This window comes from Plectropomus leopardus, chromosome 4 (genome assembly GCF_008729295.1).
Source record: "Plectropomus leopardus isolate mb chromosome 4, YSFRI_Pleo_2.0, whole genome shotgun sequence".
Classification (NCBI taxonomy): Eukaryota; Metazoa; Chordata; class Actinopteri; order Perciformes; family Serranidae; genus Plectropomus; species Plectropomus leopardus.
In genome coordinates, this window is record NC_056466.1 from 16,878,486 (window position 1) to 16,893,889 (window position 15,404).

General features: G+C 38.5%; 2 protein-coding genes across 5 annotated transcripts in view; both read right to left on the reverse strand.

Moving 5' to 3' along the window:
* Positions 1 to 429: 429 nt before the first annotated feature.
* Positions 430 to 12,894, reverse strand: tmem192 (transmembrane protein 192). Its single transcript, XM_042484786.1, has 6 exons — positions 12,780 to 12,894; positions 11,069 to 11,224; positions 9,999 to 10,260; positions 9,775 to 9,897; positions 1,700 to 1,805; positions 430 to 1,143 (listed from the first exon to the last, which is right to left on the reverse strand). Exons 1-6 carry the CDS (start codon positions 12,807 to 12,809, stop codon positions 1,029 to 1,031), a joined length of 792 nt encoding a protein of 263 aa, XP_042340720.1. The 5' UTR covers positions 12,810 to 12,894; the 3' UTR covers positions 430 to 1,028.
* Positions 12,895 to 13,545: 651 nt separating this feature from the next.
* LOC121941971 (LIM and calponin homology domains-containing protein 1-like) overlaps positions 13,546 to 15,404 on the reverse strand; it is a 36,428-nt gene continuing 34,569 nt past the window's right edge. For all 4 annotated transcript variants that reach the window (XM_042485027.1, XM_042485025.1, XM_042485026.1 and 1 more), the window contains one exon: positions 13,546 to 14,988. In XM_042485027.1, the coding sequence (XP_042340961.1) occupies positions 14,963 to 14,988 (26 nt within the window). In that variant the 3' untranslated portion in view covers positions 13,546 to 14,962. The remainder of the gene's footprint in view (positions 14,989 to 15,404) is intronic.

Consider the following 15,404-nt stretch of genomic DNA (forward strand, 5'->3'; position numbering starts at 1 on the left):
AAAACTCTGCAATGAAACTTGACTCGTGGTACCCGCAGTACTCCTGATACCTCTGGGCTCCCAGGATCACTAACATGGGAAACAAGTCGTAAATGCAGCACTCCCTGTGGAGTTACGGGCACCAGAGCATAAAGAAATCACAATGGGGAACAAACACCACAGGCTCGAATGACAACCTCAATATTTCGTTAACGTAGATTCCCGTGACTGTTGAAATTTAGCATAGAAAAGATGAGGCGGGAAAATACGTTCACGCTGGCTAATGTTGACGTTGCAGTGTCTCTATTGTTTGGGCTTATTCTTTCAGCTCTTGCGTTACTTTACGACAAACAAACACAAACCTGGAGTCACTTACTTGGGTTTCACGGATGAATTGTGTCCACTGCCGCTCCTGAAAAGGCTTAAACATAAATTAAATGAAGAAAAATGTGCATATTACATATTTATTGGAATCTGACCACCAACAAACAAACTCAATGATTGTGCCGAAAGAAAAACTGGTACCAAACAAAGAATTTACACATTCAGACAGATAAAATAGCACTTAGAAACATTTATGAACTCTTTCTCTAGTTTGACCCTGACAAGTGATAACCTCTCCCTTCTCTTCCAGTTACTCCTTAGTGCAGATGATTTCTAAAACAAATTTCGCCCCTTCTGTTTCTCACAGTAACACATGCGACGACAGACGTGGGTCACCAGGGGCCGTAACACAGTGATAAAAACCCCTCACCTCTGATCTGTGACCCATGACGCCACCTCCTCCTCCTCCTCCCCTCTTTAACTGTCCTCCACTTACAGCTCACCTCCTGCGTTATCTGTCCATCACAGGTGCCTCATGGAGATGCCTTCCCGTCTTAAGTCACAGGTGCTTGTGTGCACAGGGATAGTCTTTTATCCAGTGTTTCTTCTGCCTTCTGGTCCTCTCTTTCAAACCCACAGATCCTCCTCTCCTTTGTGTTTAGAGAGCGGAGATTTAAAATGATCCGGCTCTGGTTCACAGGGAGGAGGAGAAGGCTGGACTGTGGTCAGTGCTGCGCGGTGAGGTTGAGCAGCCTCTTGCTCAGTAAGGTGTTGTGTTGTTTCAGGTACTCTATCAGGTCGGCCTGCTTCTCCACCACCTCCTCCAGATTGGAGCCCTCTCTGAGACACAAAGCATAGCACATTGACACTTTTCAGAGATGGTCTAATGATTTTAAAACCTACTAGTAGCAGATAGCAGCCAACTCAAGGAAGAACAACAACTGAAAATGTCCACAAACTGGTGAGACAATGAGATCCTGGAGCTCCTTACCCTCTGAGCAGAGGATGAGATCAGCCGCCATATAACAGGGACAAATGAATAAATGAGTAATATTGCTGTGTTATGTCTTTGTTTAGAAAGCGTTGCCTGACACACGTCATGTGTCGTACTAGAGGTCATTATGCTGCCAATGTTCGACTCTGTGTAATAAAATTACGCAGGCGTAACAAAGGGACTTCATTGTGCCACTATTGTGGGATCTCAGTGTAAAAAGGGCTCTAGACTTCAACTGCACAGCAGAGAAAAAGATGTGCAGCACTGAGGTAACTCTGACGGTTATTAAAACATGTGAGTGACACATTACCTAGCCAACACTTTCACATAACATGGTGCATGTCTGAAAGGGCCTTAAGACAATGTGTGTGTGTGTTTGTGTGTTTGTGAGTGTCTATGTACCTGAAGCCAGTCTCAGTCGGCAGACTTGTGACACTGTAGTTGTGTGAATGCTCCTCTTGGCTCACGTCTGGTGCAGCTCGTGCCCTGTTGAACCGCATCACCTGGACTGTAACCACAAATATACAAAAACATAAATAAAGAAATCTTCAGTTTGTTTTCTAATAGCACCATCAAACTAGTGCTTTATCTTTCCAGCTGCACATAAAGACATGCAGACACTATCAGGCAGTGTCAAAAAAACATTAATCACTAAGGTGACAAACGGCACACATTTGTTTTTTTTACTGTTTTCCATCCCTCTCTCTCTCCTAAACACACACAGGCTGCTATATCCTGCACTTATCCTTATGGGCTGCCATATCCTGCACTCAAACCTCTAATTCTAACACTCTAAACATACACCTTTAAACAAGAGGCGGGCTTAGCAGCAAGGTGTGGCTGTGAAGGAGTATGCAGCAGCTGGAAGAAGAGCCAGTGCCAAAAATATGGGAGATGTTGGTGCTGTTTGAATCGAGATAAGGCAGCGGAGTGTGTGTGGGGTTGCAAGGCGAGTGTGTGTGAGGAAGGGCAGAAGGAGGAGCTGGTCAAGTATTGATAAGACTGAAGTGTCATTAGCCAGAGGAAATTGTCAAGGAGGTTCTAAAGAGCACTATCTTTACTTTGCTACAGTGCAGTATCTCAGCATCCACACTCACACACAATCTAAAGAAATACTGCACATTCCTGCATAATGAGGCCCTAATTCTGTGTGTGTGTGTGTGTGTGTGTGTGTGTGTGTGTGTGTGTTGTGTGTGTCAATACAGCAGTAGTGAGCAGGTATGTGCGAGAGACAGAGAGACATTCCACAAAGGCAGAGAAACAAAGAGGTATGTTTCAGATCAAATGACCTCAGCAGAAACACAAACTGCTACACAACAGGGTAAAAATATTTAAGAAAAACATGTTTGCACATACAAACATAACTGAGAACGAAACCAGATTAAAGGGATAGTTTGGATTTCTGATGTCCTGTGTTTGAAGGAGCAGGCAGGAGTACCGCCACAGAAGCTGAGCAGTTATGTACCAATGTGGACAAAGGCCGCAGCAAAACTGAAAAAGTCACACCTAGAAACAAATTTTAAAAATTCAACGCTGTAAGACAGTCCTGTATTCAGCTGGTTGCATATTGGTCAGTCATATTTGTATATTTTTACACAGAACTCGCACTCGAACTTGGTTTGTGTTATTGTGTGACTTTGGCTCTTTAAAGGGTTAGTTTGGATTCACAAAAGTCACACAATAACATGAATGTATTACTGATCAAAGCAGCAGTAGATCAGCAGCTCCAACATGTGCAAGGCAAAATTACTGTTTTTGTCAATGAACTCTGACTGCAAGGTAAGGAGGTGAAAATACTCTCAATGTAGCGTACACTTATAGTAATATTGTTTGTTTTAGGTGGGACTGCCCCGGTCCATAGCAGTACATTGCTTAGCTCCTGTGGCGGTACTGAAGACTGCTTGTCCAAACTGGTGAAATGCAAACCAACATCGACATTATATATACAATATATACAGTGACTATGGACAGGTACCTCATACAATCCCACTTCCAAAAAATAACAGAAGTAAAACATTTATAACAGCAACCTGTTTAAAAAATAACATGGAAAGCTGTATTACAACCTGCAGGAAGCAGCTGATTTGTGCCACAAAATTATTAGTTTTTTTTATTTACAATTTATGATAACAGAGTTACTTAAATTACACCATTGACAACAGTGTTGTTCCTACATGCTTGCTTTACATGCATTTTATCCCATGGACTTTCTTAGCTAATGAACATAATAAAAAACAAGCAAAGAAAAAAAACACACACACACACACACACACACACACACACACACACACACACACACACACACACAAACAGATGTAACAACATTTTTATTCATGGTACTGGTTAATATGACAAAAACAAATACACTTGTGAAAAGCTATATTTTTAAAATGTGTTGTAGGACATTCCTTAAATATCAACACATCTTGAACGTTTCTCAAATTTCCAAACTTTAGACAGATTTGCTGCAATCAGAAATAGTGGCACTCAAAATACTTTGAATGATATCACAGGTTATTGTTGAGTTGAGAACAGGTTTGCAGTGTAGATTTAATTATTGTGGAATTTTGTATAATATTTATGTATCTGATCAACTTATCCTGTAATTATCCAGAGAGGGACTTCAGCGTTCTATATAATTCATTCATTTTATAACACAGTTAAGGTTTGAGAATCTCCTTTTCTATGTCTTGTTCCCTTCTGAACATGTTTGGTCTGTTCATATTTGTGAAATGTGTTTGCTTTAGAAACTGTATAGGTTGGATTTTGTGTTTGTCTATTTTTCTGTGATTTTGGTCGCTGTTGTTGTTTGCTTTTGAAAAATGTTTGTATTGTTTGTTTCTGTGATGTCTTTGTTTCGTAAAGCAAAAAACATCTGAAAAAGGTGTTCACGTGCAACCGTAATTTAGAAAATGTTTGTATTATGTGCCATTAAGTTTTGCAAAACAGTTAAACACGGCTTGTTTACACTGATATTCATTTAGATGCACACAGTAACCAGTTGCATTTAGGAAAACCTGTAAATACCATGCATTAGTGCTGTGGAGTTTGGAGAGTAAGAATTCAGAATTCAGCAGGGGGCAAAAAACATACAGAGATAGCAGGATGGAAGGAGCAGTGTAAAGAAAGTGACACATTTCACACGTCCCTGTTAGAGACTCTCACACGGCCGGACAGACAGTGCTCAGACTTGGTCTCTACTTGGGTCAATCACCCATCAAGAAGTGCACATTTCCAGGTGATAACAGGAGCGGCAGAGGTGCTAACAGCTAATGGTACCACATATAGTGTTCACGACTCTGCGCTCCCGAATTAAAATCAAGGAAGGAAATGGATCCCAACAGCCACTGAGCCTGACCAGAGTGACACAAGACGGAGTAGAAGAGCAGTTTGAACAAATTTAAGTTGCAACACGTGACATTAAAAGAGTTAAAAAAAGCATGCACTTCTACAGTCTGCTGAAAAGGACGTCCTGCTCATCAAACTGCCTCGTGCAGGAGTTGTAGATGTGTGCGTAGATGTGAGAAACGTTTCAAAGATTTGCTTCAAGGAAAAAAAAATGCTTAGGCTTTCCTTATCAGGAAGGTTCAACAATAAGCAAGGTACACATACAAATTGTACGATATAAACGTCCAAGCATCTGAGTGTGGATGGTAAACTGTGAAAATCGAATTTAACAAATTCATCCACAGTTGTATTTTTGGTACTTTTAAAAGGGTGAATACAGGTTGTACAGCTCTAGTTGTTCACAAATATTTTAATAATTCAAAACTTTTCCATAACTTTTCAAGGACCCCCCAAAAAATGTTTCTTGTCCCATTTGCCCTGCATTTTTCAGACTGTGGCAAGAGCCATATAAACATTTTTTAGTTTGCTTACTTTGCCATTTTAGTAAAAAAAAACAAAGAAACAAAAAAAAACCCTTAAGTTCTTAGATCCAGACATTTTTCTTGTATCGCACTGCAGAGCCATCACACTGTCAAGCATATACACTGCATTGATTTTATAAACTTTAAAGTAATTGAAGTACGCATTGTGCAGCTGTATTATCCAGGTAAATACAAGGGACTGCATCGGGACTCAGTATCAGCAGATTATCAATAGCAAATGTCTTGGATCTGGAATCGGGGGGCAAAAAACACTTGATCAGGACATGCATAATAATTATTAAATAACATTGAATTTCTGCCAATACATCCCCCTAATTCCTACAGACTGGACGTTTAAACTGAAATAAAATAGTTACATTTTTAACCAAAACCTATCACATCGTGAGATCTGAAATAGCTTAGAATATACATACAATTCTAGGATTTATTGAGACGAAGACAAGTTTAAAATTTTTGTATACTTAGTTAATATCATCAACATATGAATACTGAAATAAGGCTTTCATAATTGACAATGATGTTTACTAATTGCCTTTTGAATGGACATTCAGTGATGGGACATGACTGAACAACGACGACAGGGTGCTGATGATCAAAAATATGGCAGTCTTGCGTCTCGTCTGTCACACAGTACATGTGTGGTTCTGTGTGACAGGGTATACTGTGGGTATCTGTATGAGTATGAGTATGAGTGTGTGTGTGTGTGTGTGTGTGTGTGTGTGTGTGTGTGTGTGTGTGTGTGTGTGTTAACTCTGTATCCTGCAGTGCTTACGCTAAGCTCTGGCGAGGCAGAGGAGAGAGATGTATTCTAAGTTAATTCTTTGAAGGCCGAGGCATGGCTTTGATGTGTATGGAGGACTATAGAGGAGAATGTATTCATGTTAAAATGAGAGAGGCAGAAACATACAGCAAACCTCAAAGACACACACACACACACACACACTTACAATGAGCATGCACTTCAAAGAGATGTTGAACGAGGCTTCCTGTATGGACTCCATAGCTGCAGGCATTATATCTGTCCTTCTCTGTCTTTTTAAAAATCAGTTTTTCTGTCCTCTTTATGACCTCACTGATGTCACATTGACTCTGTCAGCTTGCGTTGGTGCTTTAAAAAAAAGTTTGGCAATGTGAGGCGTCGCTCAGTTTACGTCGTGCCTGACTGCACTGATCTGAGCCGGAATGTGGCGGGCGAACACAGATACCCCCCTCACACAGCGGATCACCCTCACTGTAAACATGAGGACAATGTGTGTGTGTGTGTGAGTGTGTGTCTGTGTGTTTGGGTGGAGTGGGTCGAGGGCTACCCTTTGGCTAGGCTAAATCCTAATGCCTCTTATCTTCTCTCCTCTCCGGTATCTCCAGCCTCAATCTGCGCCCTTCAGCTGCCAAACACACCTTTAATATGGATTTCCTTTCATTACAGATTCTTCTGTATCAATATCCTCTGATACAGCATCTTTAATAGCAGTTTTCCTTTACACGGCGTGTATTGGACCTTACTAAACATTCCTGGGAATATCTAAATATTTAATTTTAACTGCTTAAAAAATATCACAGATGATGAAATAACAGATTTGTAAATTTGAAATATTCACTACAGTAGATTTATCACAGACTGAAATATTTATACTATTGTGGGGCTGGGTATCATTTTAAATGCTTTGATATCTATTCATGTTTAACCACCTGAAAACTGAGCAAATTGGCTTCTTTCAAAAGCATAGAAGAAAGGAAGTGCACAACTTAACAAGAAATTACCAAAAATTAGCAACAAATTAGTGAAAACATTACAAGAAAATTACTCTTAATAATGAGAGTAAAAAACAGAAACAAACGAGAAAATGACCTTAAAAAACATGCTAAACAAGTTATATATTCTAACATATTTTGAGTATATAATTATAATAATCATAAATATATTTTCTGGCCATTTTTTCAGATTTTGATCATTTGTTAATATTTTCTCTCTCATCTTTTTTTAACAATAAAGGTTGTTTTCTAGTCACGTTCTACCAATTTCATGCAATTTGCTTATTACCTTTCTCCATACGTTGAAGAGAATTAAACATTTTTGCTCAGGTCTGAAAGGTTTAAATACTGAATGCAACACAAGAAAATGTGATGTCTATCCAGGTTTCAAAGGGTTAACTCATCAGGAACTCATCTACTCACTGGTCTGCCTTTACAGAGTCATGCAACCATGGTGCAGTTTTCTTGCAGCCTAACATTAGCGTTTGACTTCTTCAGGCTAAGTGGACTTGATTTGTGAGGTTTTCTTCCCGAACCAAACGTGTGAGTATCATAAAAAATTGTTTGCCACAGAGTTTATTTTCTCCAATAATCCAAAATTCAATGGAAAAATCAAATTGGCTTTTTATTGAGAAAATAGGGACAATATTTTCTTCCTGGTTTGCCTAAAAACAAAATCCCTGCAGCACTCTACAATGTTTATACCATGTTCATCATTTAAGGTTATTTTTCCAGTATGCTAAAATGTACAAATTAGCAATAAACACACACACACACACACACACTGGGCAATCATCCTCTATGGATCAAGAATGACTGCAAAGAATTTCAAGCTAATTCGATGGTTTTGAGATCTTTCAGTTTAGGCCAAAGTGGTGAATCGACTGAGCGACGCTGCAGATGAAAGGACGTTTACGGCAACCACACTAAATGTTCTGGAGGTGCCACTGGATAATACAAAGTATACTTAAAGTTTTTATAGTTCTAATGCAGAAATCAAACCTACACAAAGCAGAATATTAGAACAAAACAAGTCATCCAGTGGAGTCAAATCAGGTGCATTATTTGGGGGACAGTTATGAATGTCTCCACCATGCAGCAGTTTAGTAGTAAGTACAGTACTGCATGATCATTTCAAAGGGTTTCTATGTTTTTAAATTTGTGGCAGCGTGAGCTCAGAATTTAGATTATCGAGAGCAAGCTGCAAAACAGCGCTGAAGTAGCTGGTTTAATCGGGTAGTAATACATTTCATATTAACATATACATATTTACAATTACAGTGTTGCACTGTCTGCTATTTTTCATTATTTAAAATATGTAGTACTGCTCGTTTTTGGACGGCCATTTACAATTTACAGCCACTAAACATCTGCAATTTCCACTTGTATCTACCTCAGGGTGCAAATTACTCTGTGCAATACTTTATATTGAGCAATACTTATAGTAGTGAAATCCAGGCCATGTTTTTTATTTTTATATCTAAATTCTCATTTTCTACATTTTTTTTTGTACTTTATATTCTGTTTTTTTAATATGTTTTATGTTTAATGTTGCACTGAGACACTGCAACATGTGAATTTCCCTAATGTGTTGATTGAAAAAGGTCTTCCTATCTTATTTGTCATTTTTACACATTAAATCAATATTTTGGCTGCCCTTTTTAATTTAATCCAAACTTCAGACTACACAAAGACTGAGTCCCCAACCCAGTAGGTTATGCACCTTGAGGCCATTTCAAAGCCGCGCAGATAAAGTTAACCGAAACGTAACCGATTTATTCTTGACCCCAAAGTCACACATAACATAGAAAGATGGACTGGTATGGGTATCATCCAAAGTTTGCACATTGTTTTTAACAGAAGCAAACACATCAGCAGCTCAGCAGAGGGAGGGAGGGAGGGAGGGAGGGAGGACGGAGAGCTGAATGGTTGATTGTCATGCTGTCGAGTCTGAAAAGGGCAGGGCAGGTATTGTGATGCGAATGTGCTCAGATAGAGAGTGGGGGTTGTGTGTGTGTGTGTGTGTGTGTGTGTGTGTGTGTGTGTGTGTGTGTGTGTGTGTGTGTGTGTCTGTGTGTGTCTGTGTGTGTGTGCGTAATGTAATCTACGGGGTGTGTCCCTCCTCATAGCACTACTGATATTACGACCACCATCCACAAGAAGATGAAGCTGCATTGTTCTGTAACGCTGTAATAAAAATACGCTTGTGATATCATAATCCACAATACTAATTTAGTAAAATTAGCGAAGTCTCGAGATGTGATAGAAGAAATTAAAATCCCTGAAAGATCTTGGCTGTTTTTATAATGTTACTACTTTAATGTTCATAGTGTTTTTTGACTATTATTTTGTATGTTTCATTCTCACTACTCACCAGACGCTCACATTAGAGACTATGATGACAACAATGAACATTAAGTCATCCAGAATGTAACCATGTTGACTTCAGCTGTTTAATTACATTTTGAAAGGTGGTTTTCTGCATGTGTATACATTTTAAGTAAATGCACTATTTTCTTTGTATATTTTTGTTCTGTGTATATTCGCTCTGTTGTTTTCTGTTTATCTCTTAAGTTAGATTCTGTACTCGCATATCAGTTTGTGTTTTGGCTTTCAGGGTTGAAAACAAGGGAATGTGCGCACCTTACATTTTTCTTTTTCTTTTTTTTGGGAGGTAGCAGGTCTGTGGGTGTGCATGCATTCAAAGTCTGATAAACACGTTATCAATCCTCAGTCAACCACATAAACGTCTGCTGTCTTTCACAAGTCAGTTTTCAATTCCAGACTGAAATAAAAATGCTCAATATCAAAATATCTTAACTGAGCTCAGTGTACCTGTGTAATAGATGAGGCACGGCACTGCCACCAAGAGCTCCAATCCCAGGACGCTGAGCAGCATGCAGGTGTGCACCACTGCTGACAAAGGTGCAGCCAAAACAACCAGCAGCATAACATTTCCTGCACACACAGAGAAATGACAAACATGGCATTACTGCCATCTTGTGGACACAACTGACCTCTGCATGTGCAGTAAGTTGATTCATAGTGTGCAGTTGTACCTGTGGAGTGCACGGTGAGTGGCAGGTGCTTCAGTCCCTGCATCTGTCTGTAGAATCGCAGGTATCCTCTGCTCCTGGCCTGGCTGTGGTGGTGCTGCACACACCCAGTGAACAACAGCACCAGCACCCACAAACACACCTTCCCAAACACAATGACACTGTCGCCTCGCACGTTACCCAAAATACTCATGCACACCTCCTGTTGGCCGAATTCCAACACACACAGCACGGCCAAACACACTGATAACACCACGTACACAACCTGAAAGAAAGAAGAGAAGAGACAGATGTATGGAGCAGCAGAGATTAGCACAGAGCAGCACATTCTATGACTATTATCAAACACAGAAAATAAAAATGTCACTGTGAGTGCTCAGGTTAAAAGGCAGATTAGGTAAATACTTTTAAGTGTGCTGCATTATTATGAATACTCTCAAAAAGTGTGTTCTTTATTTAAGTTTGATTTCAAAGTACTGTGGGGCTGCTACTTCTGATTATTTTTACTTTTGATTAATCGAACAATTATTGTCTTGATCAATCAATAACTTGTTTTGTCTGTAAAATGTCAGAATCTTTAAAACAAAAAAAAGCCCATCCCAGTTTTCCAGAGTTCAAAGTGCTTTCTGTTTGCAATTATATAAAGCCAACAAATGCAGTAAATGAAAGAGGCTGGAATAAAAAAAAGGCATTTTTGCTTGGAAAATTACTCAAATTATTTATCAATTATCCCTATAGTTGCCTTCACTCTCATTCCAAATTATTTAAAAAAAATAATAAAATAAATAACAGTATCGGCACAATAACAGTACCATGATATATAAATAAAACCATAATAATATTCATTAAAAAATATGTATTTTCAAGACACTATATGGTTTAAACATTATATTGCACACTTGGCAGTTAATTTTCAAAATTCAGCTGTTTTATATTTTAAATTACTAAAAGTTATTCAGTTTCACTGGAAAAAAACAACCTGAAACCTTTTCAGTCAAGTTGTGGTGGATATTAGATAAAAATCTCTCTCTATTTCAGTGCATATGAACATAATGCTTGTGTGTGTGTCATACATGTAGCACAGATAGCAGACTGGCATGGCAGGGTGTTGGTAAAGTCTGAAACTCTCTCCTGATGGCAGAGTGGAGGGCGTCTGCAGAGATCAGCGGTCCGTCCACCAAAGAGTCCTCCTCTATGCTTCGTGACATATCTAATGATGGGCCTGCAGGCTGAAACAAACAACTTTTTGTGCGTGTGTTTTTGCCTTTAATTGATAGGACAGCACAAGTGTGAAAGGGAGAGAGAGGAGGGGGGGTGGCATGCAAACAACCCCACGGCCACTGCGGCGAGGACACAGCCTCTATACATGGGGCATCCGCTCTATCCACTGAGCCACCACGCGCCCCCAACATTTTATTATTAAATAAGTTATTCTCAACATAAGGATTAATTGATTTAACTGCAAAAAATAAATATCTTACAAAACATATAACCAGCATATTTCTTTGGGTAAATATGTATTTTAAATATCTAGTTTACCACAATTGGTTCGGTACACAATTACTGTACCTACTTACAGCTACAGTTTGTAACTTTCAGAAAAATAACTTTTGTCATATTTGTAGAAAACTCTCTCCAAATCCTGACAGCGTTGCATGAGACAGAAAAAAAATCATGTTCCTCTGCCCCCTTGTAGCACTTCCGATGGCATTTGTCAGATCCCACGGATTCTTGCCAGTGTGGATAATTTTACAGTTAAACAGTGAACTGAAACATGTTTTCTGAAAACATTTGAGGTAATAAATAGGCAATGCAGTAACAGAATCTTGATACATATTTGATCAGCAACGCCTCGTTTGACCACAGGACAATCCCAACCCTTTTTCCATCAGTTATTAAAAAATAGCTGACTCACTTCCATTTGTAAATAACTGAATAAACAGGGTACATTTTCTTGAACTATATATAACTATATCTAAAATATAAATTATCCAGACCATGTATTACTTCATGCAAACATATTTACATTGTTGTTTATAGAAAAGGAGGACGACATAAAAAACGGAAATGATTCAAAATAGCACAAAATAAATCACATACAATAAGCCATGTAAACACTTGGTGACTGTCAAACCCCTTCTTTGCCCACGTACTTCATTAAAACTCTATACTTTACATTTTTTAAAATTGTTTTAATATAACAATAGCGGTTATCATTAAGGACAGATCAAACTGGTGAGCATTTATGTCACTGGCTATCTTCCAGTAATGAAAAATGTCTCAATAACTATAAAAAACTAAAATAATTGACTAAAATGGACCCGAACCGACATAATTCAATAATTGGACAAAGAGGAGCAATGAGAGTTGGTCATATTATATGAGATATCTCTCAGTATGACTGTGTTTGTGCCTCAGAGAGACGCTGAATGTCCTCTATGAGTCATCTAAAATCTGCACAACTATCACAAGTCACACTGAAAACAGGAAACTGAGAAACCACCCGATAACTGATCAAAAAGAGCTGTTTAAAAAGTAATGTCTTCCTCATTTAATCATTTATGAAAGATAACTGTTGCTGCGCGACAGAAACAGTCGCGACCGCAGACTATAACAAATGTATATCTTTATAAACAGTCTGTGTTTTTTTTTTTTCGTGTTGTCTGGCTGTTGTTAGCTTTCGGGCTAACACAGGCTAACTGTCACACAGTATTTACACCTCTTTACCGAGCAAACTAACCGTTGACATGGCAACCCGTTGACGTAAAATAGAAATGTACATACTGCATATAGAGAGGGTTCCTTTGAGTCCATTTTTGTTTCGCTTGTTGATGTTTTAGAGATGAAATTAAAAAACAAAACAAGAAACAAACATTAGCTTACATGCCACAAAAGAGGCGGGGCGGACGGACACGTCCGGTACACAACCGGTACCCTACTTTATAGTTCCGCTCTCTGATGGTTCCTAATAGTGATAATAATCCGACAATTTGATTATAATTACTCATTGTCTGCTTATTAGAATTACTAGACGAAAAATAGAAATTCGGCCCTTCAATCTTATACGACAGCCACAGAATAAACCTTTTTAAAACATTGTAGCAATATATGAAATATTATCAAAATATTGTGTCTGTGGGAGATTTTGTGTGTGTGTGTGTGTGTGTGTGTGTGTGTGTTTGTTCTATAGCATAATTTTAAATATATAATGATTATAATGTAGTTTTGTGGACATCTTTCCACATTACTTAAAAAAATTATGTTCTAATGTCCCTTTTGAAAATGTATTTTCAGGTGAGTTTTTTTTTCTTCTAATTCTTACATTTTGTAGGACATTTCTTGCCAAATTGCCAAATTGCCCCGCCCCCCCTCCAACTAAATATATTGTGTTTGATTGCTTGTATTTCACTATTGATATGTTTTCTGGGTGTGGTTTCCAAATAAGCCAGTATAGGTTTCTACCACATCATCACATGTACTTTTTCTGTTTTATCCCCATCATGCTTTGTATTATATATAACATATAAAGTAAAATTTAAGACAGACAGCATCCCATTTAAAATATTTTATTGATAAACATACACTTGCTATAAAAGACAATGAACTGAGCGCTCTGTCCCTCTGAGTGATGAAGATGCTGTCAGGTGTTCAGATAGAGGCAATGACACACAGAGGAGAGAGGCGTTCAGCTCAGACTCTGGGGAGGCAACACTTGTGATAGAGGCAGATGAGGAGAGATTATAGGACACTGTGATACTGTCATAGAGGAGGATAATTAACAAGGAAGCAGCAAATCACTCTGTGTCATTGGTTTAGCTCATGAGAGAGGGTGGAAGAGAACAGCAGGTGATTAGAAGACCCATTTGAGATGTGTTTTTTGCTGGTATGGAACTGTGCTTCAAGTCAAATCACACACTACATACATACCTGTACGTGCATAATTTCATACAGACACACAGACACACAGACACACAGACACACACACACACACACACACACACACACACACACACACACACGCACAAACACGTGCTGAGACCCAAAGGTCCGTGTGGGTGTAATTTACCCCTGCACATACACTAGCCCTCTCACATTCATTACATAAGGCACTGATTCGGATGCAGTCTATGAGAATAAACAATGGCTAAAACATCTTAAAGGGAAAATATTTAAAAATCCAAAGAACAAGTATATCATTAATAACATGCATTCTCATTCCTGTAAAATTAACTAAGAAAAAAAAAAGCTTGCGTAAATTAGCGAGATTCCCAAAAGAATTCAAAAATATCATGATGATGTACAACATACGAGAGGAAAGTTAAAGTTCAGCTGTTGAGACGATAACAACAAACTCACACTACTTCATCTGAGCAATACTCACAATAACTTATATATGTTCTTTCATGCAAAACTGTAAACACAAAACCCAAAAATGGATGAGAGGGTATGATGACGAGTAAGGCATTATAATGGTCAAGCTACTTCCAGTTATCCAACCCAAACCTGTCACATGGTCAGTGCAGAAGCAGGGGTTAATGAGTCAATATTCGGAGACTGATGTGCAGTGGTTCAGCTTTAAGCATTGAAAGTGTTAACTGATACTTATTTTAGTGTCTTAACTGTGCTAAGTACAGATGTGCAAAGGTCTAAACACACTGATTTCTTGATTACATCCATGCTACACGTATTAAAATGTTAAAGTGTATACATGTGTACAGTTAATAAGTGCACACACTATACTGTGTGTGCATGAGATGTTGTGTCACTCAGTCCGTGTGTCAGTCCAGTTTTTGCTCTCAGTAAAATCCATAAAGTTGTTTGTGCATTTCGGAAAAAAGACGATGATTCCAAGATTTTTTCAGAGCATTCCGGAGTGTCCAGAATGTGAGTCAAGGTTCTTAAATTCTTCTCTGTCCAATCACTGACGAGGACAGCAGGGGGGGCGGTTCCAGTTCAAGTGCAGCTCATCATAGTGTGGTGGGCTGACCTCTGCCTGCATACAAACGTGGAAATATGACAGATAATATGACCAATAAATCTACATTGTACCTTGAATGTAAAAAAAGTCTGATCTCATAACTTTTAATAAGGTCGATTAATTAAACGGTTTGATCTTATTCTTGTTAGAATTACTTGACAATACTGAGTTGACGGCAACAATTTTGCTTCTATCTACATTTTATGAAGGGTCTACTTGAAACAGGCAGTTCACCCTAAAATCTCACAACTAGTGTAAGACAATAAATGTATGTGCTAGTGTGCGTGTGTGGTCACATGCACACTGATATGTTTCTGTTTTAAAATGTAAACAATCTCCATACACACAACTGTTTCAGAAATATCCCCTTACATACTAACATGCCTGAAAATCACATGACCATTCACGTACATTGGGCATGCATACATTGT